This window comes from Cebus imitator, unplaced genomic scaffold (assembly GCF_001604975.1).
Source record: "Cebus imitator isolate Cc_AM_T3 unplaced genomic scaffold, Cebus_imitator-1.0 Scaffold449, whole genome shotgun sequence".
NCBI classification, from domain to species: Eukaryota; Metazoa; Chordata; class Mammalia; order Primates; family Cebidae; genus Cebus; species Cebus imitator.
This window is the reverse complement of record NW_016107764.1, coordinates 1,100,467-1,127,982: the sequence shown is the minus strand read 5'-3', so window position 1 is coordinate 1,127,982 and position 27,516 is coordinate 1,100,467. Positions and strand designations below refer to the sequence as shown.

General features: G+C 56.2%; 1 protein-coding gene across 6 annotated transcripts in view; it reads left to right on the top strand.

Moving 5' to 3' along the window:
- The window catches only part of TSNARE1 (t-SNARE domain containing 1), a 136,486-nt gene that overhangs the window by 79,158 nt on the left and 29,812 nt on the right, over positions 1-27,516 (top strand). For 5 of the 6 annotated variants that reach the window (XM_037732497.1, XM_037732496.1, XM_037732495.1 and 2 more), the window contains 4 exons: positions 539-608; positions 9,788-9,878; positions 12,813-12,887; positions 13,377-13,433. In XM_037732497.1, the coding sequence (XP_037588425.1) occupies positions 539-608; positions 9,788-9,878; positions 12,813-12,887; positions 13,377-13,433 (293 nt within the window). The remainder of the gene's footprint in view (positions 1-538; positions 609-9,787; positions 9,879-12,812; positions 12,888-13,376; positions 13,434-27,516) is intronic. The other variant, XM_037732493.1, reaches the window with a different exon arrangement.

Genomic DNA, 27,516 nt, shown 5'->3' with positions numbered 1-27,516 from the left:
CCCCCTGCCCGCTGCCCCCTGCCTGCTGCCCCCTGTCCCCTGCTGGCTCCTCTCCCAACCCCACGATGCTCCTTCTTGAAGCCTTTTGTGTGCTCTGGATGGAGCCCAGGGGAGGAAGGAGCATCCTAGGGCCCCTCAGACTTGGAGACCAGAGGTCACTGAGGCTGGGAGCAGGGATGAAAGCCACACCCAAGATGGCCAGGGGAGGGGCAAGGGCGGGGTGAGGGGAGCAGGGTGGAGAGAAGCTGTCCCCAGAACCAGGGCAAGCCTGCTGGAGGCAGCTCCTCAGAGGCCCTGAGCTGCACGTGGACCTGAGTGTCGTCTTAGGCCAGCTGGTGAGGGGTCCTGGCTGGCATGGCCTCCTGCTGAGGGCAGTGTGGGTCCTGGCCTCCAGACCACTCAGGTGGTCCGCCCTGGCTCAGGCACTGGTCAGCAGGCTCTCCTCACTGTGCCTGGGCTGTGGTGGGCCACCCATGGGAGTAGCAGGGGCAGGGAGGCTCCTTCTGACCCTCACACCTGTCCCTCTTCTCTCGGGCAGTGACCTCCCTGGAGCAGAGCCTTCGGTCCCTAGGGACACCGAGTGACACACAGGAGCTTCGGGACAGCCTGTGAGTGTGTGGTGCGGCATCTCTGCCCTGGGCGCGGTGCACATTGGGGTGCAGGGCGGGAGTGTGGTCCTGTTCACACAGGCTTTGTCTACACAGCTGCTTGCCCACAGCTGCCTGGGCACACATGTGCACATTACACATACGCACCTGTGGAGAAGCCTGGTCAGGGCTGTGAACCTGGGACTGGGCCCTCGGCCTGCAGGTTCCCTCCACAGGGCACAGGTGTGCCTGCCCCGACGCAGAAGCCAGGTGCACCAGTGCATGCCCCAGACAGACACGCGCATGCGTGTGCCAAGATGGGGGGTTCATGCCTGCTGGCACATGCTCTGCCCTGCCAACATGCTCCAGATGTGTCTTTGCCACATCTGAAGGCTCCCCGTTGGGGCCTGCACATCTGTGGACACAGGAGGTGACACAGATGTGCCATTTGCACAGCCATGGGCTAGGTTGGAGTGGGGCGTCTGGTCTTGTGTCTGCCCTTTCAGGGAGCTGAGCCTTGGTGGGGGTCCCACTGAACTTTCCTTGAGGGGTGCCCAGCGGCCTGCCCTGGGTTTGGCTAGTCTGGGATGGGCAGAGGCACCTGAGGTGCTGTCTGCTAAGCCTGAGCCCGGGCTGGGCTGGAGAGGGAAAGGAGCATCTGCCTCAGGTGTGGTCAGTGTGGCACTATGGGGTCTGAGGGGACGCTGGCAGTCTATACCTTTGACCCCCAGCTGGCCCCCACTGCACTCACTGGCCTGTACCCCACCGCCCTGCAGTCAGCCCCGGGTGCGCTGCTTGCTTGGGGTTGTCCTCGGGCTCCTCTGTGCAGAACTGGGGGCCACACCAGCCTCTCACCTGAAAAGGCCAGAACTGAGGAGGCTGGGAGGGTCATGGCTCCCACCATGGTGGAGGGTGCTGGAGTCTCTGCTGCTCCTCACAGTGGCTCCGTTCATAACACAGTGCCCTTCTGCACGGGCTCATGCATCAGCTGCAGAGCACCCTTTGCAGAGGTTCAGGGCAATTCTATTCTTAGCCTTTTTTAAAGGAAACACTGTTTTCTGATGTGACCGTGATGCAGGCTCGTGCCATGGAATTTGGATACACAAGATCCCTGGGGAGCCGTGGTTAGCATGTCAGTGTTCTCTGCCAACCCTCCCCACACTCACACACATTCACAGGGTCACAGTTCAGCGACGGACCCCGGACCTGCCGGTCACACCGGGCTCTGGGGTTCTTGGGCACAGGAAGCGCGCATCCTCTCAGAGGCACTGTCGATGCTCGGAGCTGGGTGACTCGCGTGTGGGTTGCGCCTGGGGCTCTCCTGTCTCGTCAGTGTGCTGAGCAGTTCCCAGCGCAGCTGTTGCACTTAGGTCTTAGTGCCTCTGCAGGGCTCCTGGGTTAGGTCACAGGGCCAGGAGGGACGGGCACTTCAGGACCTGGTCCTCACGTGCATATCCTGGGCTGCCCAGCCTGCTTAGCGGAAGCCTGACGCTGCCCGCTCTGGGGGCTCCCGGCGTGGAGTAGGAGACTGCCCTGGTCTCAGGACCGGGTGTCCTGGCGCCTTGGCCCTCCCACGGGCTGACCTCAGCGCTCATGTCCTGAAACCCTTGCCTTAGTGCTTTTCTGACCCTCCTGCATGGCCAGCTGCAGGCCTAACCTGCTTATCATGGCTTCCAGAGACTTCTGTGGCCCCTCTGATGCTCCCCTATCATGGACCATTAACGTTTAAAAATAACTCTTGAGACCAACAGGGTTGCCAGTTCTGTATTTCCTCCACGTTGACGAAGTCGGCAGCTAAGGACATTTAAGGAATATGCCTTCATCCACGGCAGCCATCGCTTGATTAGGGAAGAGGCTCTCCAGCCCTGCAGCGCAGGCGGGGCCCAGTCTCAGGAGGGGGTTGGTCCTTCCTCCGGAATCACATTCAACTTCAGAAAAGCCTCGCCAGGTGGGGCCCATGTCCCTGATGTCATGCAAGGCCAGCGTGGCCAGGTTGTTTCTGTCACCTGTGTGCGGACCCTGCCCAGACCTCCCTGTCACAGACCCACAGATTGGAGTGCAGTGGCCACATTACGATCCCATGGGGGGCTCAGTGGCAGCTTGGCTCACGCCCTGCCATCTGGGCTCCATTCCCTTCCATCCTGGGGGTCATCCCGCTCTAGAGATGGTGTGTGGGCCAGCGTACCCCTGCTGTGTGGCACAGAGGGCCCGCTTCCCTGGGGTTTGGGGCTTGTCCCGTGGGCCGCATTCCCTGATCTGCCGGGGCATGCAGCGATGCCTCCCGCTCACCTCCCGGTTGTGGGGAGGTGTAGGGTGGGGGGCCCCGATGGGGGTGCATGAGACGTGGTGGCTGAGGGTCTGCTGGCCCACCGCCCCACATGCAGTGATGGGGGTGAGGTCCAGGTGAGCTGGGCTGCTGCTCCACCTGAGGGGTGCCCTCCTTCCCGGCCCAGGATTTACATGTCAGAATCAGCACCAGAAGGGCTCAAGGAGCCTTGGATGGCAATCATCCAGCACTGAGGGCCTGTGCTTGGCAGCTCTTTCAGGGGCTTAGTCCTCACAGCTGCGCCTCCTGCAGAGACAGCTTAGGCAGGGCAGGACTGCGAGCCATGTGCCCGGCTCGTCCCATCCCACATGGAAGGCAAGCCCCTGTGGCACACAGGTGGCCAGCAGGGTGTAAAGAGCTAAGCCCCTGGCCAGCCTGACAGAGGGCGCTGTGAGGGTCAGAGAGGGCTTATACCACCCTCCATAGGTAAGGACAGACACATTTGCCAGTTGGTACCAAACCGCACCCCTCAGTCCTGCTGTGAGAATGCACCCATTCACCAGCTGGTACAGAACCACGCCTCTCAGTCCTGCTGTGAGGATCGGCCCATTCACCAGCTGGTACAGAACCGCACCCCTCTGTCCTGCTGTGAGGACAGACCCGTTCACCAGCTGGTACAGAACCATGCCCCTCAATCCTGCTGTGAGGACAAACCCATTCTCCAGCTGTTACAGAACTGCGCCCCTCTGTGCCACTGTGAGGATGCACCCATTCTCCAGCTGTTACAGAACTGAGCCCCTCTATCTTGCTGTGAGGATGCACCCATTCACCAGCTGGTACAGAGCCGTGCTCCTCTGTCCTGCTGTGAGGACAGACCCATTTGCCAGCTGGTGGGCATTTGGGTGGCTTCATTTTGACCACGATGAATAAAGCTGTGGTGAATGTTTGTGTGTAGGTATTTGCGTGGGCGTAGGTTTTCACCTATCTTGGGTGTATCCCCAGGAGTGGACTTGCTGGGTTATATGGTGGCTCTTTAACCCTTTGAGGAACTGCCAGACTTTTCCAAAGTGGCTGCCCCATTTGACGCCCTCGCCAGTATTGCTGGAAGGTTCCACTTTCCCTGCCTCACTGCCAGTACTTGCTGTTATCTGTCTTTTGGATGCTGGCCATCCTGGTGGGTGCGAAGTGGGGTCTTGTGGTAATATGATTGGCATTTTCCTACTACTTGATGGCATCAAGCATCTTTTCATGTGCCTGTTGGCTGTTTGTCTATCTTCTTGGAAGAAATGTCTATTCAGATCCTTTTCCCATGTCCTAATCAGGTATTTTTCTTTTTACTGTTGAGTTGATTCCTTCTAAAAGTTTTCTCCTGCTGCGCAGTTGTGCTCTCCTGGGCCCTTGCCTTCACTGGTGCTGGTTCCTCATCCATTTGTCTCCAACCTCTTCCTCTTTGAACTCCCCCCCTTCCCTTGGTGATATTGCATGTCCCACAGCTTGGAATCCCTCCTCAGTAGGGCCCCAGAACCCCAGGTGTCCCTCCAGCCCTGCTGCCTTCTTGCTCGCTGAGTTAGGGTCCTTCTGGATTGACCTGGGGTCTCCCTGTCAGTCTCAGACCAAGAAAGAGATGGGGCTACCCCAGCCCCACTTCTGCCCACTGCAGCTCACCAGCTCCAGTCTGCAGGTGTTTTTGTGACTGAGGACCTGTGTCCTTTTCTGTAAAACATAGGTGGTCATGAGAGTCAGTGAGCAGATGTGATGTACGTCGGACATGAGGTACCTCCAAACGACATCTTAAATAATGACAGGCAAACAAGAGAGCCTCCATGCTCAGGTCGGTTCAGGGACAGCAGACTCGGGCGCGAGAGGAAGTGGGCCTCAGGTGACACCCCTGCTAGGCAGGCATCACAGGTGCCTCAGTCACCTGACTGCTGGCAGTGATGGCACCACCTGGCTGGCAGCTGTGCAGGCCTTGCACAGGAGTGCTGGGAGAGGGGTGCTTGGGTCATGTTCCTCAGACCCTGTAGCCACCTACCTCACCTTTCAGCAAAACCATGCAGAGCTGGCTCTATGGGGATACGTGTGCTAGTAAAGTGGTCACGGGGACGTGTGGGCTTTATAAAGTGGTCATGGGGATGCATGGGCTTTGTAAAGTCATGGGGACGCGTGGGCTTTGAAAAGTGGTCACGGGGACGTGTGGGCTTTATAAAGTGGTCATGGGGATGCGTGGGCTAATAAAGTGTTCGTGGGGATGCGTGGGCTTTGTAAAGTGGTCATGGGGACGTGTGGGCTTTGTAAAGTGGTCATGGGGACGTGTGGGCTTTGTAAAGTGGTCATGGGGTTGCGTGGGCTTTGTAAAGCGGTCATGGGGATGTGTGGGCTTTGTAAAGCGGTCATGGGGACGTGTGGGCTTTGTAAAGCGGTCATGGGGACGTGTGGGCTTTGTAAAGCGGTCATGGGGACGTGTGGGCTTTGTAAAGTGGTCATGGGGTTGCGTGGGCTTTGTAAAGCGGTCACGGGGACGTGTGGGCTTTGTAAAGTGGTCACGGGGACGTGTGGGCTTTGTAAAGTGGTCACGGGGAGGTGTGGGCTTTTTAAAGCGGTCATGGGGACGTGTGGGCTTTGTAAAGTGGTTGTTGAGATGGTAGGCTTTATAAAGTGGTCATGGGGATATGTGGGCTAGTAAAGTGTTCATGGGGATGCGTGGGCTTTGTAAAGTGCCTTACTGGTCCTGGGTTGCTCTGTTGCCCTGGCTGAGGCACCCCACCCTTCCGGGCAGTGTCCAGCCTCAGAGTGGAGTCATGATTTCCCGGGAGAGCCCTCTCCAGTGGGACCCACACTTGGCCTTGCTGCCTCATTGCCCCCCCACAGGGCCTCCCTGTGCCAGCAGGGGTCTGAAAGTGCCTCTTTAGGGTGTCTCTCATACTTTGGCTAGAGGCAGCATTCCAGAGAGTCCCCGATGACTCACTGTCCACCGTGGAGACCAAGGCCACGAGCCGTCCCACCCCCTCCCCCTCCCCGTGCCACTGCATTTAGCCAGCTACGCCAGTGCTGCTGCCAGTGCTGCCCAAGCAGATCTCTCATGATCTTCTGTAATTCAGTCTACACTTTAGAGTCAGCTTGTCAATTATTATTTCTTTTAAAAAAAGCCTGCTGTAATTTTTAGGGGTTACCTTGAATCTGTAGGTAAATTAAAGGAGAACTACCTTCATAACAACATCACCATCCAACCCATGGATGTGGTCAGGCCGGCCTTTCTCTTATCTGTGTTCTTTTCCTCTTGCTGACTGCAACTCCATATAAATACGGGTGACTTCCATGTGCTTCCTTGAATCCTGTGACCTGCATAGATTCTCTCGCTGATTAGTTCCGGGGGCTTCTTTGTAGATTTCTCCGGATTTTCTATATAGATGCACATGTGTCTGTGACTGAAGACAGTTTTTCTCCTTCATTTTCAGTCTTTAAGCTTCTTAGTTCTTTCCCCGTTGTTCCAAGGCAAACCTTCACAAAGGGGAGTAAAAGTGGCCCAAGCACACGCCTGCTTCCCTCCCTGCCTTTCAGGGAGGCATTCCGTCTTTTGCCGTAAGCATACTAGGTGTTAGTTTTGTTTTTTTATTTAACAGGCACTCTGTATTGGGTTGAGGAAGCCCCCTTCTTTTTTCTAATTTCCTTAGTTTTAGTCTAGAATGAGTGTTGAATTTTGTCACACGCTTTTTCTGCATGATTTATTAAGGTGTTTTTCTCCTTTTTAAATTTGCTCTGTTGATGTGAGGATCACACTCATTGATATTTGAATGTTGAACCAACCTTAGATCCCCTGGGTAAGCTCCTCTTGGTCATGTTGTTGTATACCTTTCACATATTGTTGAATTCGTTTTTCTAAAATTGTATCGAAGATTTCTGCTGCTAGGTGAGTGATATACAGGTTTCTTTCCTTTAGGTTTTCTACTTGGGTTTTGTCATCAGGGTAACGTGGGCCTCAAACAGTGTGTGTCTCTTCTCTGTTTTCTAGGGGATTACATGATGTTGAGACTGAAGCTTGCTGTGGCTGTGCACTTGCAGCAGTGTTTTTAAGTGCAAATTGAATTCCTGCCATACCTATAGAGCTATTTAGGTTTTCTGTTTCTTTTTGAGTCAGTTTCGATATAATTCGTGACTTTTAAGGAATTTTTCTATTTAATCTTAGTTGTCAAATTTATGGGCCTCATAGGATCTGTATTTCTTAAATGTTCTTTTAATGTTGGATCGGTAGTCAAGTTCACTGTTTCATTCTTATCTTGGTAATTTGCATATGTGGTTTTTTTTCTCCTGACCTGTCTTGGCAGAGCTGTGTAATTCTCTAAATGCTTTTTTATTCTATTTGTTCTATTATTGATCTGTTTGCTACTTTATTAAGCATTGAACTTAACTTTATTATCTCTGTTCTACTTTCTTTGTGTTTAATTTGCTGGCTTCTTTAGGTGGACTTTCTGGACATTGATTTTATTCTTTTTTCTAGTATCAGAATTTAAAGCAACAGTTTCCTTGTAAGTGCTGTTTTAGCTGCATCCCTTAGCTTTGTGTGTGTGTTTTAAAGCGTGTTGTCTACTTGTTGGAGGTAGGGGTACTGCAGGTACCGTGGCTGTGACTGGAGGTGTCCGCCAGGCCTTTCTCTGGGACGAGGGCAGGGGAAGGCCCTCCCCGTGCCCTTCCTGACTGGGGGCTCATTCCTCACTCCGTTTATCACTTGCTGGGCCTTCTGGTTGGCAGCCTCCTGTTCCCACGACAGACTTGGCAGGGTCATCTGAAGCCTGGGGGGTTGCCAGGTCGGGTGAGGAGGCTTCAGTCACTTTGATCCTGCACGGTGCTAACAGTTTGTGAGGGAGACGGAGATGAGAGGAGATCCCGCCTGGAAAGAGAAGCCTGACCCGCCGCACACAGGAAGCGGCCGCCTTTGTTCTGGCACTCAGGGCTCCATGAGGATGTTTTAGCGGGGTCATGAGGGAGAGCCCCTGCCACCGTGACAGTCTAGAGGAGGGGAAAGGTCAGCGAGGAGCGGGGAAGAGTGTGGGGCCGTGACCTGCCTGGCCCTCCCTGGGAAGCTGTGTGGGCAGGCGCAGGGGGTATTACCCCATGGTGGCAGCGTGACCACAGACATGCTCCTGGCCAGCAGCCAGGGCTTGGTGGTCCGTACCAGGCCTAGAAATGAACGAAGGCAAGGATTTGTCCAGCTCCTTCAAGAGCAGCAGAGACAACTGTGGGCTGGGAGTGAAGTGAACACCGGCGCGGTGGGGAGGTGAAGTCGGAGGTGCGGGAGGCTGCCCATGAGGGCGGCTGCCCATGAGGGCTTGGAGCAGCACTGCAGGGACTCTGGCTTTGATTGGAATGAAATGTGAAACCGCTGGTGAGTGGTGAGGTTTGGAGTGGCAGGATCGGAACTTTCTTTAGCAGGAGAGTGGGCTGGGGACAGGAGGCTGTGGACAGCCCAGGGCGAGGAGGAGACCCTTGGGAGCAGGGGTGAGGGGCACGCTGCTTCCAAATCCTCGCAGTGTTAAGCTAGTGGTTGGCTGAAGAGGCGTGTTTGGGGGCTGGAGGCACTGGAGGCTGTCCAAAGCCTCAGACCAGCCCCAGGAGGAGGTGGCCCGACCACGTCCCCAGGGAGGGAAGCTCCTGTCCCCGCGGTTCCACGCAGGCTGTGATAACCTCGTGGCTCCTCGCCCTCCTTGGCCTACACCCTCTCTAGCCTGCTGGTGCCTATTCTGGGGGCACTCCTACTCCTCTGTGTGCCACAGGCTCTGCCCACCCAGGGTGGGTATCAGGAGGTGGGCCCGCTTCTGTAGGCTTGGCCTGTGGTGGCACTGGGCTTGCTCCCACCTGTCGGCCCCAAGGCTGGCTTGGAGCAGGCCCTGGGTGATGCCTGAGGGGCTCTCAGGCCGTTTGGGCTGTACCTGGAGGGATCACCGAGGCTCCCCAGTCTCTGCCAGGCCAGGGTCCTCCTGCACCTGGGGTGTGTGCCTGCAGCCAGGCTGGGTACGGTTGCCCTGGTGCCTCCCTGTCCAGGGATGGGGGTGGCGAACCCCAAGTGGGAGACGGCTGCTCTTCCCACTTGCTTTTGAGGGCAGGCCTGGAACTGCAGCCTGGGACTGTCCTCGTCTCCTTGCGTCTCACTGGGCCTGGGTGTTGGAACCATCTCACCCGGGGCCCTGCAGGTGTGTGCAGGGGGGCTGAGGGCTGCTGGTCTCCCTGGGCCGTTGTGCTGTTGTCTTCCCAAGGAGAGCTGACCCCAGAGGGGCCTTTCTGCAGGTCGGGCTTGTGGCCGGGCACCTGTCTATGGGCATTTGGGGGTGGCTGTGGTGTGGGGGCAAGGCAGTCCTGGCAGTGGCTGATGGGTGAGACCCACCTGCCACCACCATGGCTGCCTGTACCACCCACTCCAGCCAGAGCTTACCTGCACTGTCTCTTCCCCTGCCCCACACCCGCCGGCCTTTCTGCCCTCCCTGTCTCCTGCTGGGTGTCTGCTGTCCCTCCCTGTCCTGGCTTTGGGCTCCCTCCTGTTTCTCTTGGGAGTCACTGCTCTCGCCTCTGTCCCTTCTCTCTCGGAGGCTCTGCCTCTTCCTCTCTGCTGCCCTTGCCCTGCTCTTGTTTTCCTCCCTCTGCCGCTTTCTGTGTCTCTCGGCCCACTCTCCGTCTGTCCGTCCGTCTGTCCCTGTCTCCCCGACTCTGCCTGTGCGTCCCTTCCTGCTGCGCCCTCCTGGGCCCTCGCTCTCCCCTGCCTCCCTCCCCGGCCTCCCTCCCTGCCTCCCTCCCCTGCCTCCCTCCCCTGCCTCCCTCGCCTGCCCCCCTCCCCTGCCTCCCTCCCCTGCCTCCCTCGCCTGCCTCCCTCCCCTGCCCCCCTCCCCTGCCCCCCTCCCCTGCCTCCCTTCCCTGCCTCTGCTCCTGGCCCCTTCTCTGCCCCCAGGCACACGGCGCAGCAGGAGACTAACAAGACCATCGCAGCCAGCGCCGGCTCCGTGAGGCAGATGGCCGAGCTGCTGCCCAGCTCCTGCCCGGTATGTCCCGGGGTCTGGGGCTGGGAGGGAGGGAGGCATGGACCCCTATGCCTGTGGTGGGGGTGGGGGCGTCACACGAGGCAGGATACAGGGAGGCTGAGGTGCGTGGATGGACACAGCTGGCCTAGCTCTGGCCTGACGTGGCTCCGTGGCTCAGAGCCTGTGTGGATCCGTGGCTCAGAGCTTGTGTGGCTCCGTGGCTCAGAGCTTGTGTGGCTCCGTGGCTCAGAGCCTGTGTTCCATCACTTGGGTGGGAGTGGGTATGTCCACCCAGGCTCCTGATCTCCTTGGCTTATGCGGTAGTGGGGACAAGAGTGTCCTGGATCTTCCAGGCCGGGCCTTACTGGAGGCTGATGGCCCATCATCATTGGTTTCACCATCCTCTCCCTTGCCCTGTGTCCCCTCTGCCTGCATCTGCCACCCACGGCCCCTGCACGTGTCCCTCCCCACCCCCTGCCTACCCTCACGCCTTGCCAGATGTGTGGGCCTCAGGCCAGACACGTGACTATGGCAGTGGCCACCACCACCCCCACTGTCACAGCCACCACCACCATCTGGCTCAGCTGCCGAGGCCACACCCTCATCCCCACCCTGTCCCTTTTTTTTGAGACGGAGTCTTGCTCTGTCTTCCAGGCTGGAATACAGTGGTGCAATCTCAGCTCACTGCAACTTCTGCCTCCTGGGTTCGTGATTCTGTCAGCCTCCCGAGTAGCTGGGATTACAGGATCCTGTCACCATGCCCAGCTAATTTGTGTATTTTTAGTAAAGATGGAGTTTTACTATGTTGCCCAGGCTGGTCTTGAACTCCTGACCTCAAGTGATCTGCCTGCCTCAGCCTCCCAAATTGCTGGGATTACAGGCCTAAGCCACTGCACCTGGCCCTGTCCCCACTTCCATCCCTCCCCACACCCTCCGTGCCACCACACCAGGTCAGCGCCCAGTCACTGAAGATTGGAGGGTGCTTGTCACAAAAGATTAAAGGCTGCTGGACCCTAAGGTTTTACGGGGCTGGATCAGCAAGCTGTAGCCCGCTGGCCTGCACCGGCTTCATGCACACAGTGTGAGCGGGACGCGGACCTGCCCTCCCTGTAGCCCGCTGGCCTGCACCAGCTTCATGGCCTCGGCAGGGCTGGGGTTGCAAGGTCCGGCCTGCAGCAGAGCCAGCAGCGTGGACCAGCCGGTCCTGCGGGGGAAACGCATGCCGCCCTCCCTGTGGAAACACTGGTGACGCGGCCAGTGCTGCTTTGGGTGCGGTCAGCAGTGAGAAGGGGCGGAGAGCTAGGCAGGGTGCCGTGTCGTGGGGCTGGAAGGCCGCGTGCCCCCACGCAGAACACACAGTGTGTGGTTCTGTTTGCGTGAAACAGCCAGAAAATGCGAGTCTCTGTTGACCAGAAGTAGAAGCGTGGTGGCCGCGGCTGGGAGCAGGAGTTGGTTTTGGGGCAGCTGCAGGCAGGCAGGGCCCTTTCTGGGGCAATGGGGAAGTTCTAAAACTGGGTTGTGGGGATGACTGCACAACCAGAATGACTGAACTCTACACTTCCAGCGCCCGAGTTTTATCAGGTTAAACTATACTGTAATAAAACTTTTACTTAGAAAAGTAGAACTGGCTCAACAGTTACACTAAAAAACTGTGCTGCAGAGGCAGCAGCCCCTGTCCGGTGATGGGGTGGCCGGAGTCTCCCTCAAGTCAAAGGACAGGAGCCTGGGGAGCTTCGTGCTGAGCAGCCTGGAGCCTCTCTGTGTGTGCGTCTCTCCTCACGGCCCTGGCCACCCTGCGGGGGCCGCTCTGCGGGGACTGGGTGCTGCCCTGGCTTGTGCCCTCAGGCACTGGTGCCAGCAGCATCACGACCGGCACCGATGCCCGTGTCTGACCTCTTCCTCTGTAGCTTTGTTCTTCATTTTCTGAGTCAGGTGTGCCTGAGTCACTGTTCATTCATTTATTCATTCCTCCAAGAACACGCTCTGGGTCCCTCTTAGCGAGACACGGCGCTTACATGAGGCGCTGAGGGAGGCCCCGGATGGCCGAGGGTTGCGATTCTGAGAGGTGTTTCCGTGGCATCGGAGCGGCGTCAGGTGGTCCGCACAGGTCATTTCCTGGTGAAGCGAATGGTTCCTTCATGTGACTCGGTGGCGCTGTCAGTGCCTACCGCATCTTCGACTTTGTGGGCCGTGGACCTTTGTTGAGAAGTAGTCCGTTTAGTCGTGGGATGAGGCCAAGGCTGTGATAGGCTGCCCCCAGTGCCCCTCGGCTGTCAGAGGTTGATCCCAGGCCAGCCCGCCTGAGCCTTGGCTCTCTGGAGTCCTCTGATCGCCGTGGGGTGGGTGCTGGAAGGAAGCTTGGGTTCCTTGGTGCTCCTGCTGGTGGGCGGTGCCCACGGTGAGCCAGAGCTGTGGGGCTGGCCCCAGGGCTGTTTGTCTAGCCCCACCCCGGCTCAGTGCTTCCCCAGCTCCCAGTCTGGAGCAGGTGCCTGGCGGGTGCTGGGGTGTGGTGGTGAACTTCCCAGCAGGAAGGAACCGGGGTTGGTGGAACCCTGGAGACGAGATACTGGGAAAGGATCATTCTGGCGGTGGCCCCACCACCTACGTGACCACAGACAAGCCACTGGGGATGGAGGGCTTTGGTGTCCTGTGCTGTGGAAGAGGGTCACGGTGCTTCTCATGGAGCGGGGTGTGGGGCCAGGTTTGCCTGCCTTGAGTAGCTCCTGGCTCTGGCCGATGATGCTGACCCTTGAGCTGGATTTTGTGGTGATGGTGTCCCTTGACACCTGGGTGTGCCTGTCGAGACACTAGTGACATGGGGGGAAGAGGCTGATGGCGCACCCCATTCTGAGTGTGGGAAGGTGGGACATGGTTACAGGAGAAGGTGTGGGCGGTGGGGCCGCTGGGGCAGGGCAAAGCCTCCCATGCCGTGCAAGCCACGCCCTCTCTTTGCAGCAGGAGCGTCCTCAGCTGGACCAGCTGAAAGCCCAGCTCTCGGATGCCATTCAGCGCTACGGAGTGGTGCAGAAGGTGAGGTGCGGGGGGGCGGGGCCTGCAGGCCACGTGGGGCAGGCCTCAGTTGCCGGAGCACCCTCGCAGCTGTCTTGTCCCTGGGTGGGCCTGGTGCAGCCCCCTCCCCAAAGGCAGAGCAAGGGGTTGTCCTTGTGGATGGTCTCCAGGCAGCCAGGATCCAGACTGTGCCTCAGGGCACGTGTCCTGGAGGACACTTACCTTCAAGAGCCGCCCCACAGCAGCTCTGGGGAAGCAGGAAGAACAGGTCTCACCCTGTTCTGACAGGCGAGGACACTGAGGCCCAGAGAGCTCCCATGCATGGGCAGAGACCGTCCAGCGACTTGCTAACAGAGCTCAGCCCTGGGCCCAGCCCCCGCCCTCTTTTGGGCTTGGAGGACGTGGTCTGCGGTGCATCGCCCAGAGCCCTGCACTCATCTGACTGTTTCTTCTTCCTTCCCTGACTTTTTTGCTCTTCCTGTCTTTCTTCTCTCGTACTTTTTTCAACAGAAAATTGCAGAAAAGTCCAGAGCACTGCTTCCCATGGCTCAGAGGGGCAGTAAACAGGTGGGTGCTGAGTGCTGACCATGGTCAGGGCTGTTGGGGTAAAGCCCGGAGTTCACTGCCATGTGTGCTCCACGGAAGGGTGGGAAGGGCCAAGGGCAGGGCCTCACCTGATGGCGCCCTGATGCACAGCCTTGAGAACATGGGCGTCTTAACCTTTGGGCTCTGGCACAGCGCCTGGTAGGACTCACCTCCCAAGGGATGACTGATGGCTCCACGTGCCAGGCAGGACTCACTGCTCAGACCAGCCCTCCTGCTGACAGCCATTGTAAAACGTAGTTAAAACGCATCACATGTGTCTGGGCGCGGTGGCTCACACCTGCAATCTCAGCACATTGGGAGGCTGAGGCAGGTGGATCACCTGAGGTCAGGAGTTCTCGAGACCAGCCTGGTCAACATGGACAAACCCAGTCTCCACTAAAAATATAAAAATTAGCTGGGCGTGGTGGCGAGCGCCTGCAATCTCGGCTACTTGGGAGGCTGAGGCAGGAGAATCGCTTGATATCCGGGAGGTGGCGGTTCCATTGAGCCAAGATTGTGCCACTGCACTCCAGTCTCACTCAGTGATAGAGTGAGACTCTGTCTCAAAACATACAGAAAGAAAACACATGGACACGCATGCAGAAACATGCACACATAGATGAACACAGACACGCAGAGACACACAGATCCAGCATGAGGGAGGCATGGGAGCAGCTGGGAGCCAGGCCTAGAGAGGCACGCATTCCCAGGTAACTCGCTCACCATCACTTCCTTCTCACCCCCAGGACACTTGCCAGCTTCTGTCTAAGCTTATGGAGACTGAACAGTGGTGGTGGCTTATAGCTTTAGTGATCTTACTGGGCTAGAGAGACAAAAGCTGGAGCTGAGGACCCTTAGGAGTAAACCCCGGAGTGCACGGGGATCGCAGTCCTCAGTCTGCTTTCCCCGTGAGGCAGGCTTTTGCTGATCCGTAGTCACTGGTGTGTGTGTGTGATGTGAGAGTCCAACAAGTCAACCAGCAGGCACTTTACAAGAAAAGCTGAACAGAAGTGGGTATCCTCAGAGTACTGAGAAGATGAACGTCGGATTTGAAGGCCCACCCAGGAGGAGGGGCTCTTGCAAACACGAGTTCCAGCTGAGACAATGAGAAGATGGAGGTAAACCAGAAATAGACCAGCCCTGACCACCAGAACCTAAAGCGTAGCCTGGAGTCATGTCTGCACTGTCTGTCTGGAGACAGGACAGTTCTGTCATCCGGAATCTCTGCGATTTTTCATACAGTGTCTGAGATTTAAGCCGAAGTCATTAGGCATCACAGGTAACAGGATCCAATTACTAAAGCCAAGGAGAGACAGTTAAGTAGAAACCAACCAACAGACCATGCAGATATTGAGATAGTTGGTTAAACACTCAGCTTAAAATAACTACAGGGTGAGCATCCCTAATTTAAAAATCCAAAATCCAAAAGGCTCCAAAATCTGAAACTTCTTGAGTGCCAACATGACGCACAAAGGAAATGCTCATTGGAACATTTAGGTTTTGGAGTTTTGATGAGGAATGTGCATCCAATAAATACCATGTAGATACTCCAAAATCTGGAAAAAAAGTAAACAATTCGAAAGAAAGTTCAAAATCTGAAACACTTCTGCTCCCAAGCATTTTGGATGAGGGATACTCAACCTGTTTTATTAATATGTGAAAGAGAATAGTAAATGGTATAGATTTTTTTTTTTTTTAATCAGTCTTGCTCTGTGGCCAGACTGGAGTGCAGTGGCACCGTCTTGGTTCACTGCAGCCTCCACCTCCCAGGTGTAAGCAATTCTCGTGCCTCAGCCTCCCGAGTAGCTGGGACAACAGGTGTGGGCCACCACGCCCAGCTAGTTTTATGTTTTTTTAGTGGCGACAGGGTTTTACCATGTTGGCCAGGATGCCCCCAATCTCTTGACCTCGTGATCCACCTGCCTGGGCCTCCCAAAGTGCCGGGATTGCAGGTGTGAGCCACTGTGTTTGGCCAATGGTATAGACTTTTACAGAGAACTTAAATTTTATTTTAAAAAGGGAGTTCCAGTATAGAGCAATATCATAGCTAAAATTAAGAGTTCAGTAGGTTAGCTACATCTCCACGTAGACAAAGCAGAAGAAAGTGTTAGTGAATTAGAAGGCAGGGGATAAGAAAACTTGTATTGATACACTAAAGAAAAAATGATAAAAAAAATCTAAAGAATATAGTTAGAGTCCTAGATGAACAGGAGAGAGAGAAAATGGTCAAAAACAATATTTGAAGAGGTAATGGTTGAGTTTTCCAAAGCTGTCCAAATAGTTCAAGTCACAGATTTCAAGAAGCTCTATGAATAGATAAATTTCTCCTTTTAAAAAACCACCCTTGGCCAGGCAGAGTGGCTCATGCCTATAATCCCAACACTTTGGGAGGCTGAGGCCGGTGGATTACTTGAGCTCAGGCGTTTGAGACTAGCCTGACCAACATGGTGAAACCCCCCTCTCTACTGAAAATACAAAAATTAGCTGGGTGTGGTGGTGGGTGCTTATAATCCCAGCTACTTAGGAGGCCTAGGCATGAGAATCACTTGAACCAGGGAGGCAGAGGTTGCAGTGAGCCAAGATCACTCTATGGCACTCCAGCCTGAGCGACAGAGCGAGACTCTACGTCAAAACAAAAAACAAATAACCACCCTTGGTCATAGCATAATGAAAAATGTAAAACCAAAGACAAAAAATAAAATCTTAGAAAAGCAGATTAAAACTAGGAAAAAATGTTAAGAGCACATTAAAGTCAGAGAAAAAAGTCACATGATTTTTAAAGGAACAAGACTGACACCTGACTTTTTTAGAAGAAGCGATGGACCCGGAAGACAGTGGAAGTGCGTCTTCAAAGCGCACAAGACCAATAACCAGTCTCCAGCTGCACCCTGGGGAAGATGTGCCTCCGAAATAAAGGTAAAGCAAAAACAGTTCCACCCCCTCCAGGTGGAAAAGGAGTGGCCTCAGGGAAGCACGGTCCCGGCGCAGGGAGGAAGGGACACTGGGAGCAGCTGGACACGGCTGCGCCTGGGTGGACGTCAAGTGGAATAGTAATGATGAGGACTCCCACACATACAGCCCGGTGTGTGCTAGTGACAATGTCCCAGAAGACAGAGGGGAGGCGAACGGTGTTAAAGCGCTGGGACGTCCTTGCATCATCAGAGAAGTCACAAACAAATGGAAGGCAGACTGAGCAAGCCACGGATGTGTGCCGCGTGAGGTAGTGACATAGGCAATTGCTAGCAGGCACCCAGTAGGCAAGTTGGCAAAGCCAAAAGAATCAGCTCCTTGGAAGGATTGTTAAACCCCTGCAAGATTAATCGAGATAGAGAGAAAATACAGATGACCAGTATCAGAATGAAAATGGATAGATCATTACCAATCCCACAATTAAAAAAAGCTGTAGAGTCATTATAAACATCGATAAATTTGACAGCTTAGAGGAAGTTTTTTTTTTTAGAAAGCTATAATTTACCAAGAGATACAGAAAATCTGGGATGCTTAATATTTATTTTAAAAATTAAATCCGTAATGAAACACTCCACAAAGAAAACTCTAGACCCGGATAGCTGTGTGGGTGAATTCATTCCCATATTTGAGCGGTAGATAGCAGCAGTTTACACACGCTGTTACAGAGAATACGCCAGGAAGCACACCCCGCCATGCCTCGTGAGGCCAGCAGTACCTTGATTCCAGATTCGTAGGAGGATCCCAGGAAGGAAAATACCGTGCCAGTCTCTCTTATGAACACAGAAACAAAAATCCTAACCTAAATAATAACAATGTAAATCTAGCGGTATGTAGCAGGGTGATACATCATTATAAAGTGGGACTTATTGTAGGGATTCGGGGTTGATTTGCATTCTGGATCTGGGGATGATTCACCACATAATATAGAATAAGTGAGGAACTCTGTACAGATCATTTCAGCAGGTACAGAAAAGTGCTTGATAAAATTCAATACTCAAGGAGGCTAAGAAACTCTTGGCAAACTGGGAATAGATAGGAATGCCTTCAGTCTCCCAAAAGGTAGCTTCAACACCCTGCGGTTCACATCACGCCCACCGAGGAGATGTTAACCCCGCAGCTCACGTCGGGCTCACTGAGATGTTGACATCTTTTCTGCTAAGATTGAAGAGTAAACTAGGGCGTCTAGTACTATCGCTTCTGTTCCCCATTGTGCCCGAAGCTGTGTCCCATGCAGTATGGCATGAAAAAGAAAAGGAGCAGGATTGAGGAGAAGAAACCGTGTTCGCAGGTGTGATTCTGTCCGTGGAAAATCCGAACGCATCTGCAGCGTGCTGTCAGAATTCATCAGGGAACGTGGCGGGACTCCTGGAAGCAGGTCAGTAGACAGGATGTCACGTCTGCTGGCAAAAGAGAGTTTGAAGAGGAGGTTTTAAAGCTGTTATAATAAATGTATTATAATAAATTTCCTCAAAAAATTCTCTGAAGAGCTGTTTAAGGCCTCTGCATTCAACACGACTGCATGACTGAGAGAAATGACAGATGTAAACCCTGGAGAGGGTGCCGTGTTGACGGAGATGCCAGCTCTCACCCACTGGGTCTGTGGGCTCAATGCAATCCCAGTGCAGTTCCAGCAGGTTTTCAGTGTGGGTGTGTGTGCACGCATGCGTGTGTGTGTGTGTGTGTACGTGAACTGTCAAGCTAATTCCAAAATGTATACGGAAATATGGAAGACCCAAAATAGTGAAGACAATTTTGAAGAAGAACAGAAGGGATTTGTACTATCAGGTATTGGAACACGCTGCAAAGCACAGAAATGAAAACAGTGTGGTGTTTGTGTGAGGCTAGACACACCAGCCCGTGGGACAGAGCAGAGACGGGACACGGAGCACGTGTACATGGCAGCTGGGTTTGTGGCCGAGGTGGACTGCCCTGCCACAGGAGGTGGGTGATTTATTCTGGGCTTCATGTGGATCACTAGCATGTTTGAACTCGGAAAAAAGACCCTTTGCAAACGTCAACTCACCCTGTGCAGAAAGCACTTCCAGCCGGACCACAGACCCACATGCGAAAGGTCAGACGGTCACCGTGGGAGTCTCCCTTGATATCTTCACAGTGGGCAAGCATTTCTTACACACACAAGTGCCAGCCATAAAGGAGAAGATCGATAAACTTGACTTTGTTAAAATTATACCCCTGGAAGAGAGTGCAGCCCACAGCACGAGAGAGGGCACGTGCTCAACACATGTGAAAATTACTTACATCTGTAATATATAGAGATATCTTACAAATCGACCAGGAAAAGGCAAACACCTCTGTTTAAAAACAATAAAAGGTCAACAGCCTTACACAGGCATATCACAAAAGAGGATTCCAGCTGGCTTATAAGCCTGTGAACATGTACTTAGCAACATGAGTTATCAGAAAAACGGAAAAGAAACCCATGATGAGGTATCACCACACACCACACCCACACACACAACTAGAGAAAGCGCGCGTAGAAACCCCTGTGAAAGCCGGGCGTGGGCCTGCGTGCAGCAGCTGCTTTCTCTTGCACGGCCGATGGGGCATACCCCTGCGTCACCACTTCGGAACGCTGTTCGAGAATGTCTGTGGATTCCAGTCTTCTTACCTAGGATCTTGCGGTTCTGCCCGACAGAAATGCATATTCCGTGGGCCCTTCGTATCCGTGGGTTTCACGTCCTTGGATTCCATCAATCACAGACTGAACTTATTTTTAAAACGAGGCAGCTGTTCCGAACACGTACAGCCTCCTCTTTTCTTGTCATCATTCCTGAAACAATGCACTAGAACAACTATGCTATTTACTACACAGCATTTACATCATGTTAAATATTACAGGCAAGCTAGAGGTGATTTAAATATATGGGAGGATGTGCGTAGGTTGTATGAAAATACCAAGTCATTTTATATCAGGCACTTGCAGGTCCACAGATTCTGGTATCTGTGGGAGTCCTCAGCCACTCCCCCATGGAGACTCGGACAACTGTGTGTATTGACAGAAGTCACATGGAGAATGCTCGTAGCAGCGCTGACCCCATGTGTGGCACAGCCTGGAACACTGCCCAGTTTGCACCAGCGTGGCTGAATTCATGCCACAAGGCACTCTGCAGCAGCCGAAAGAGTGACCTGTGGCCACCATGGCCACCAGTGATACCTCGGACATAACGCTGAGTCCAAGCTGACTTCATGCCACGGGGGACTCTACAGCAGCCAAAAAGAGTGAACCCCACTGCTGGACAGTGTTAGAAGTCAGAACTGGGTTCTCCTCTGCCGGAGGCCTGGGATGACAGGTGCTGGAGGGAGGCCTCGGGGGTCCTGGCCGGTGGCCTGCATCTTGGCTGGGGCGTGCTTCCTCTGTAAGTAGTCATAGAGCTGTACTCTGTACCTGGGCATTGAAACGTAGATGCATTGCCTTTTGGTAGAATTTTCTTTTAAAAAGGTGAGGAGTGGCCAGTAGTGCTTCCGAGAAATGACAGAAGGTTAGGTTATTTCCAGGAATTTGCAAACTGTAAATGAGGAGATGATATGCAACCCTGTTCCACAAAAGGACTGATGCCAAGTCGACGCTGGGCTGACGGCAGGGGATTAGGGGCTGCTAATGGCAGGCTGGACAGCCCTGGAAGGGACAAGGGGCACTTGTTGCCTTCCCTGCCTCCCGCCTGCCTGCCCCGGGTGTGGGCATGAGCTGCTCAGCCCGTCTGGAGGTGGTGGTCCTGGCTGTGGTCAGAAGCAGTTTTCAGCTGGGTTGAGGGTCAGTCTCAGACCCAGCTTGGGCTCAGCCGGTGAGCAGCATCCTGGTTCCTGGGGCAGCACCAGGGAACAGCCCCAGTGGCAGGTCACGCTCCGCCTCTGTGCCGCCATGGGCCACCTCAGCCTACATTTCCACCAGAACTGTGTGTCCCCAGGCTGCAGAAGTGAAGACACGCTTCACTCTCACAGACTGGCTGCAAATTCCCTAGACGTGCCTCCCTGTCTGGGGCACAGGGCTGGGGATCGCCCCTTGTCTCTGGGTCCAGTTTCCTTTGATTTAATGTGGGGCTGGGGGAAGCGTTGCCACAGCCGTGTCCATCCTGATAGTCTGGGCTTTGCCTCCAGTAGAGCCAGTTGCTACTTGGAGGAAACAGTGAACTACCTGGGGCTCCCGAAGACTGCGCAGCTCCCGTGTGAGTGCCCCTCGCCCTGGCCCCTGCCCTCCTCTGGGTCAGAGTGAGCGAGAAGGTGGTCTGCTTCCCAGAGCCTCAGAGAGCCCTGGGCGCCGGCTCGGGTCTGTGCCACCCGCCTGCATTCTGAATGCCCGGCAGAGCTGTGTCTTCTCACGGGAAACCGTGTGCCCCCTGTCTCCGGCACTCACGTTAGAGCCTGTGTCTCTGCCCTACATGTCGGAACAGGGACCCAGGCCCTGAGCTCTGTAGGGAGCAGAAAGCCGCCTTTGTCCGTCTGCCTCTCACGCTGGAAGACTATCACAGGGCCGTCTCCTCTGCGCTGGCCCCAGCACCTTGCCAGCAAATCCCTGATCCCAGCCTCAGAACTCAAGACCCAAATTGGGCCTTTGTGAGGAGAACAAAGGAGTGCTTTGTGAGCCTTTCAGGAGGAGGGCTGCGGAGGGACCCGGGCATCGAAGCCATCTCTTCCTCCCCTGGCTTTTGTCCTGCAGCGCTGGGGAGAGGGGCACCAGGCCCCCGGTCCTCCCGGCTGTGGAGCTGAGGGAGGCTGAGCGCCTGCAGGATCTCCTTGTCCTGCACCCCAACCTGGCTGCCTTCCTGGGCGTCCACACGGAGCCATGTCCGTACCCCCTCCCACCCCTGCACCCTCTCTGTCCTGAGCTTCCTCCTCCTTCACATGCTTGAGGTGGCAGCAGTCCCAAGGCACAGATCCGTGCCAGGTCTCCATGGGTGCCTAGCACCCTCGGCCGGCAGCTCATGGGGAGCCTTCACTGAAACTCCCAAGTCCAGGAAAGTCGCACAGAACATCCCATGGTGCTTCTCCACCCAGGGTCTCAGTCATCCGTTAGCTGGCCTGGAGGATTTCATCGGAGGAGGGACCACTTTTCCTCCCGCCTCCTCGCCTGCAGCTGTTTGCTGTCAGGGCCAAGGGCAAGCTCCTGCCTCTCTGTCCTCGGGAGCACCGGCGGGGCTGCCCCGGAGACCTCTTCCCTCAGCAGTTCATTATGTTCACCTGGAGGCCTTGACTTTACCCAGGCCACGGGGTCCCAGTCAGTGGGGCTGTCGTAGACCCTGTCACTACTGGCAGGCGGGAGTCTGTATTCAACCCTCATGCTGCTCTCCAGGGGCGTGTATGGCCATGTCCCCTGGGAGGAGCGTCTCTGCCCACCCGTAGCTCACAGCACTTGACCCTAATGCTGCCCTCCAGGGGCGTGTATGGCCATGTCCCCTGGGAGGAGAGTCTGCCCACCCGTAGCTCACAGCACTTGGGAAAAGCTCAACCTGATTTCCCACGGAGTCTGGACGGTGGCTTCTCAGTGTTTCCGCTGTATGCTGCAGCCTCGTGTGCCTCATCTGGAGCTCTCCTCCAGGCGATACTGGGATGTGGTGATGTCAGCTCCGTCCCCTGGAAGCGAGGCTGGAGGCTCAGGGAAGCTGAGGACCCTCCCCAGGCCCATACAGGAAGTGAGGGGCAGGGCGTTCTTGAGCCCTTGCCCTTGCCCAGGACGTGCCCAAGGGGAATCGAGCAGCCTCTGCCCTAGGCCCTTCTCCAGCTGTGTCCCTCCTGACTGCCCAGGGAAGGTGACCATGGCATGGGCAGCCTGCTCTGAGCTGGGCACCCACTGCACACAGCACACACTGAAGCCCTTCATGGCACTTCTGGCTCCGAGGACAGGTGTTGCCCAGGATCTTGGAGCATCTGGGCTGGGGGCACTGCCACATGGGATGTGGGAACTATGGCCTCTTCCAGGCCAGAGCATTTCTGTGCTCTGGGTGGACTAGGAGCCGAGATTCCCTCTGTCTGAAGAGCACGTCAAGGCCCCTTACATCCATCTGCTCACAGGTCCTCAGCCAGGTATCATGGGGAATGCCTTCAAGGCTTGGGGTACTGAGTGAACGGAGGCAGGCAGTGTGGTAAAGGAGAGGCAGGAGAGCCTCCTGCTCAGAGGTGAGGTGCGCGCCTGCCGTGCTCTGCAGACATGAGGGTTCAGACCGAGCGGGCGAAGCTTGAGGGGCATAGACCACGGGCTGTGAGTGACACTCCTCCCATTCTCCAGATGAGGACGGGGAGCTCATAGAATGTGCGTGGCACGCCTGGGCCCTCACAGTGGGCACCGGCGCTGGGGCCGGAACCTGAGCCCAGGCTCTCTGCAGGCGCCCCGGAAGCCGAGGAGGGGGCTGGAGCCACGGGGAGGAGGCGTCGGGGTTGCCAGGCTTGGCGCGAGGCCAGCGCCTCCTGGCTCCCACCGCCAGGCACTGCTCACTTCCTCCCGCCCACTCCGGGAAGGGGAGGTGATAATTAGCACCTTGGACGTGTTGCGCTTGTCAACAGATTTTTTAGAGCTTTTATTTTATATTCATCTATCCACGTATTTATTTATTTAAAGGCCTCTGCTAGCTTCTGTGTCAGGGCTGTGTGTAGGAAGAAGTTGGCTTGGGAAGGAGAACCCGGCTAGTGCAGCCTCACCATCCCACCTGCGGGACCTGGACAAGCTGCCCCTTTAGACGAGGGTGGCCATGACCACCCTGGAGGAGACTGAGGAAATGGCAGAAAGGAAGTAGCACCCAGTCTCGTGCCGTGTTCCTCCAGGGGTGGCTGGTGCCGTGGCTGTTGGCCCCATTGTTACCAGCCTCATGCCACATCCCTCCAGGGGTGGCTGGTGCCGTGGCTGTTGGCCCCATTGTCACCAGCCTCATGCTGCATCCCTCCAGGGGTGGCGGGTGCCGTGGCTGTTGGCCCCGTTGTCACCAGCCTCATGAAGTGTCCCTCCAGGGGTGGCGGGTGCTGTGGCTATGGGTCCTGTTGTCACCAGCCTCATGCTGTGTCCCTCCAGGGGTGGCAGGATCTGTGGCCCTTGGCCCCATTGTCACCAGCCTTGTGCCACGTCCCTCCAGCTGTGGCCAGTGCTGTGGCTGTGGGTCCCGTTGTCACCAGCCTCTTGCTGTGTCCCTCTAGGGTTGGCCAGTTGGCCCTGTTGTCACCAGTCGTCTCAGGCAGAGCTGTGGGGCCTAGTGAGGAGCCCCGCCACCCTGTCCTGGTGGCAGCCGCACCAGCACAAAACCCTCCTAGCCTTGCGCCTGCCTGGGGTGGCTTCTGCCAGAAACGCAATGAAAGTGCTTGTTTGTGGATCCACCGGTTTGGTGCCCAGCCGGAATCCATCTGTCCATACTCAGTTGTCACCTGTCTGTCTGCCCCAGTGCCTGGCATAGGGTGGGCACCAATGTCTCCCATGGGTATTCCTGGAAAGAAAATTGTGCTAAAAAGGGTGGAGCCCTCTGCCTCCCGTGTGGTATCTGGGGTCTTCCTTTCCATGGTCAAGGTGCAGTCCTCTCCCCACCTTGGCCAAGAGAGGGTCGTTGGGCCTCAGGAGGTGGGGGCACCTCACCGGGTCCTGGACAGAAACGTGGCCCAGCCTGGGGGGGTTTTGGGAGCAGCACCTGCTGGGGAGCCAGGCGGGACCAGTGACTGTTCCAGAGGGGTGAGGGTCCCTGGGGAGCCTCCCCAGGAGTGCTCACAGCCCTTCCACTGGGATAGGGACTCTGTGTGTGCCCACCCTGAGCTGCGAGGCATGGTGAGGTGGCTTTCAGTTCAGGAAAGGGCAGAAGATAAGCAGCTTGCAGCCTCCTTGCAGGGCGACCAAAGTTATCATCCCCCGAGCTGGCAGAGCAGGTCCCATGAGCCAATGCCAGGCTACCTAGCAGCCTCTGCCCCAGATGCCCACACATACAGGAAGGGCACAGCAAGAGCTTGGTGTGAGTGGGATGGTTTGGCTGGCAGCTGTATCCCCACTGCCTCTGTGCCTAGCGCTGACAGAGGAGCTCATGGTGCCTTGCCTCTTGGCCTGCGTGGCCAGCTGCTCTGGGTGGGCAGTGCTGTCCCTAGACACAATGGCCAGCAGGGTCCAGTGGGGAGGGATGAGGCAGGGAGGCTGCCTGCACCCCAGGTTCAGCCTGGATGCCAACTCCCACACATTGTACCCAGATCTCATGCCTAGGACAACACCTAGGACAGTCCCAGTGCCCTCAGATTCTGGGACCTGGCAAAGCTGTTTGCATTGCCTAAGGGCGCTGATGAGCAGAGGTGCCAAGCTGGCCAGGACCCTGTGCTTAGTGGGGCCTTTCCCAGAGCCGGGAGGAGACGCTGATTGTGCCCTCCACAGAGGACTGGGGAGACTCAGTCCAGGGTCCGTGGAGATGGGGGTGGGGACAGGCAAGGGAGGGGGCCTGTGGCTGAGTCCCAGGCTCTGGTGTAAGCTGAGTGACCTCCATCCTGAGAGTCCTGTCCCACAGGAACTCCTATCAGGGCCCACACACTGTGCCTCCTGCCTCAATGCCACAGAAGGCTCTGAGGCATGGGGCCTGGCACAGCCCCGCCTCTGTCAGATCTCCTCCCCAGACACATGGTGATGCCCACTGGGCTAAGACCAGTGGCCGGGTGAGTCAGCTGGAAGAGCACCTATCCGAACAGGGAGGGTGGTGCTAGAATTTGTGTCAGGGGGTGTGTGTGGGCATAGCATGGGTGAAGCTGGATCTGGGGTGGGGCCGAGGCCATCATGGGTCTGCTCTTGAGGGCCACAGCCCGGCCAGGTTTGCTGAGTTGCACCTTCGCCACAGAGTGGCTTAGGCAGCTGTGAACTTCCTGAGTCTCTCGGATGGTGGGTGGAGGGTCATGATGGTGCCCAGGGGCATGAGAAGCAAGTAAAGGTAGCAGTGGCCAACGTGGCATCAGTGGGCCTGGCACACGTGGCACCATCCATGGTCAGCCGTCCCCACGATTGTCATCTTGTCCTTGTGCTCGCCCAATCTTGCTGTGTGTCTGAGAGCAAGTGTGGCTACAGACTCCCACGGGCTCACCCCTGATTAATTGAGCACAGCTCCAGCCCCCTCGCTGACAGACCCCCACGGGCTCGCTCCTGATCATGCAAGGCTAGCCCCCTCGCTGTGCCTCAGTGTCGTCGGCTGTTGTGGAGGCCCCGGCTCCTCTCTGCAGGGCTTTTGGGAAGATCGGGGACACAGCTGAGCGGAGCAGGTGCTGGTGGTGAGGTCGGGCCTGGCCGGGCTGCTGCCTCCGTCCTCTGCTCTGCCCATTCTAGGTGCCTTTTCCCTCTCACACACACAGTGTCACATGGTCACACTTTCCACAACCACGCAGGCACTTGCAGTCACACACGCACAACCACACGCACCCTCCTAAGGTGAGGGCAGCCCCGCTGGCATGGGCAGGGCAGGTGGGGGGGCGCTTGTGGCGGCCTCCTGGTGGGAGGGGAGGAAGGACTGTGGCACGGGATGGCCATCGTCTGTTGTCACCTCTTCAGTTCAGTAGGGATGTGGGCAGCTAGAGGTGGTGGCTGCAGCAGGGACCCTTCCTGCCTCCTGCCTGCCCTGCTCTGTGCTGGGTACTCCCAGGCCCCTACACACCAGCTTGGGCCTGACGCAGAGGACTGATGGCACCGGGCTGTCTGCAGCCTTTCCCACTTAACTGGTACCTGGGAGGCCCAGATTGAGGCCCAGTGATGGACTCACAGCCACAGAAGGCCCCCCCAGGACCCAGATAGTCCCCTCAGGGAGCAGATGGGGATAAGTGAAGGGAAGAACACCATTTTGTTGAATTTTAGTATGTAGCAAATAAGTTAACAAGAAATGAAAACAAATTCCAAAAACCTCTCGGGCTTGCTCCCCGAGGCTGTCATGGGAGGGCAGGTTCCTGTGGGTTCCTGCAGGTTTGTGTGGGTTCCCATGGGTTCCTGTGGGTTCCCGTGGGTTCCTGCAGGTCCATGTAGGTTCCTGCGGGTCTATGTGGGTTCCTGCGGTTTCATGTGGGTTCCTGAGCTTTCATGTGGGTTCCCGTGAGTTCCTCCGGGTTCCTGTGGGTTCATGTGGGTTCCTGTGGTTCCCGTGGGTTCATGTGGGTTCCTGTGGGTTCCCGTGGGTTCCTGCGGGTTCCTGTGGGTTCCTGAGCTTTCATGTGGGTTCCCGTGAGTTCCTCCGGGTTCCTGTGGGTTCATGTGGGTTCCTGTGGTTCCCATGGGTTCATGTGGGTTCCTGCAGGTTTGTGTGGGTTCCCATGGGTTCCTGTGGGTTCCTGCAGGTCCATGTAGGTTCCTGCGGGTCTGTGTGGGTTCCTGAGCTTTCATGTGGGTTCCCGTGAGTTCCTCCAGGTTCCTGTGGGTTCATGTGGGTTCCTGTGGTTCCCGTGGGTTCATGTGGGGTCCTGCAGGTTTCTGCAGGTGCGTCTGTATCCTGCCTGCAGTCCCACCTCATCTCCGAGCCCCGGGCTGCAGCCTGACCCCGGCTCTAACTGGCTTTTTGATGGGGCCTTCAGTGGGCTCACGGCCCCCAAAGTAAGGGGACAGAATTCGTGTTTATGTGCATAGGAGCATTTTTCTGGGGGTTCACAAAGGGGCCTGTGACCCCCAAAAGCTGGGAACACAAGGTAGACTGTGTGCTCTCTGGGATCAGGGCCACGTTTTGCTCTTGTATCCTCTGTCTGACCAAGGACAGGGTGGTCCTGGCTTGGCGTGGGGGCCCTAGGGCTCACAAGTTCTCCTTGTAGACTGGCCTGGGATAGCCAGAGAGTGGGGCATGTGCCTAAAGGCAGGGACTGGAGTTCACCCGCCTGTGACCCTGGCCCACTGCTCACAGCAGCCCAGCTCCCCTCCGGCCCCCACAGCATGCTTGGCGTGGCTGGGAACTCTGAGAACCCAACTCCCAGAGGCAAGGGAGCCCGAGGCCTAGCATCTGGGGCCTCATCTCATCTTGAGACAGAACAGGGTGGCCTGCTTGCAGCCACGGGAAGATTTGGGCCTGGGGTGTGGTGGTAATGGGGGTGCAGTGGTGGTAATGGGGGTATCAGTGGTAATGGGTGTTCAGGGTGGTAATGGGGGTGTCAGTGGTGGTGTGGGGTGTCAGTG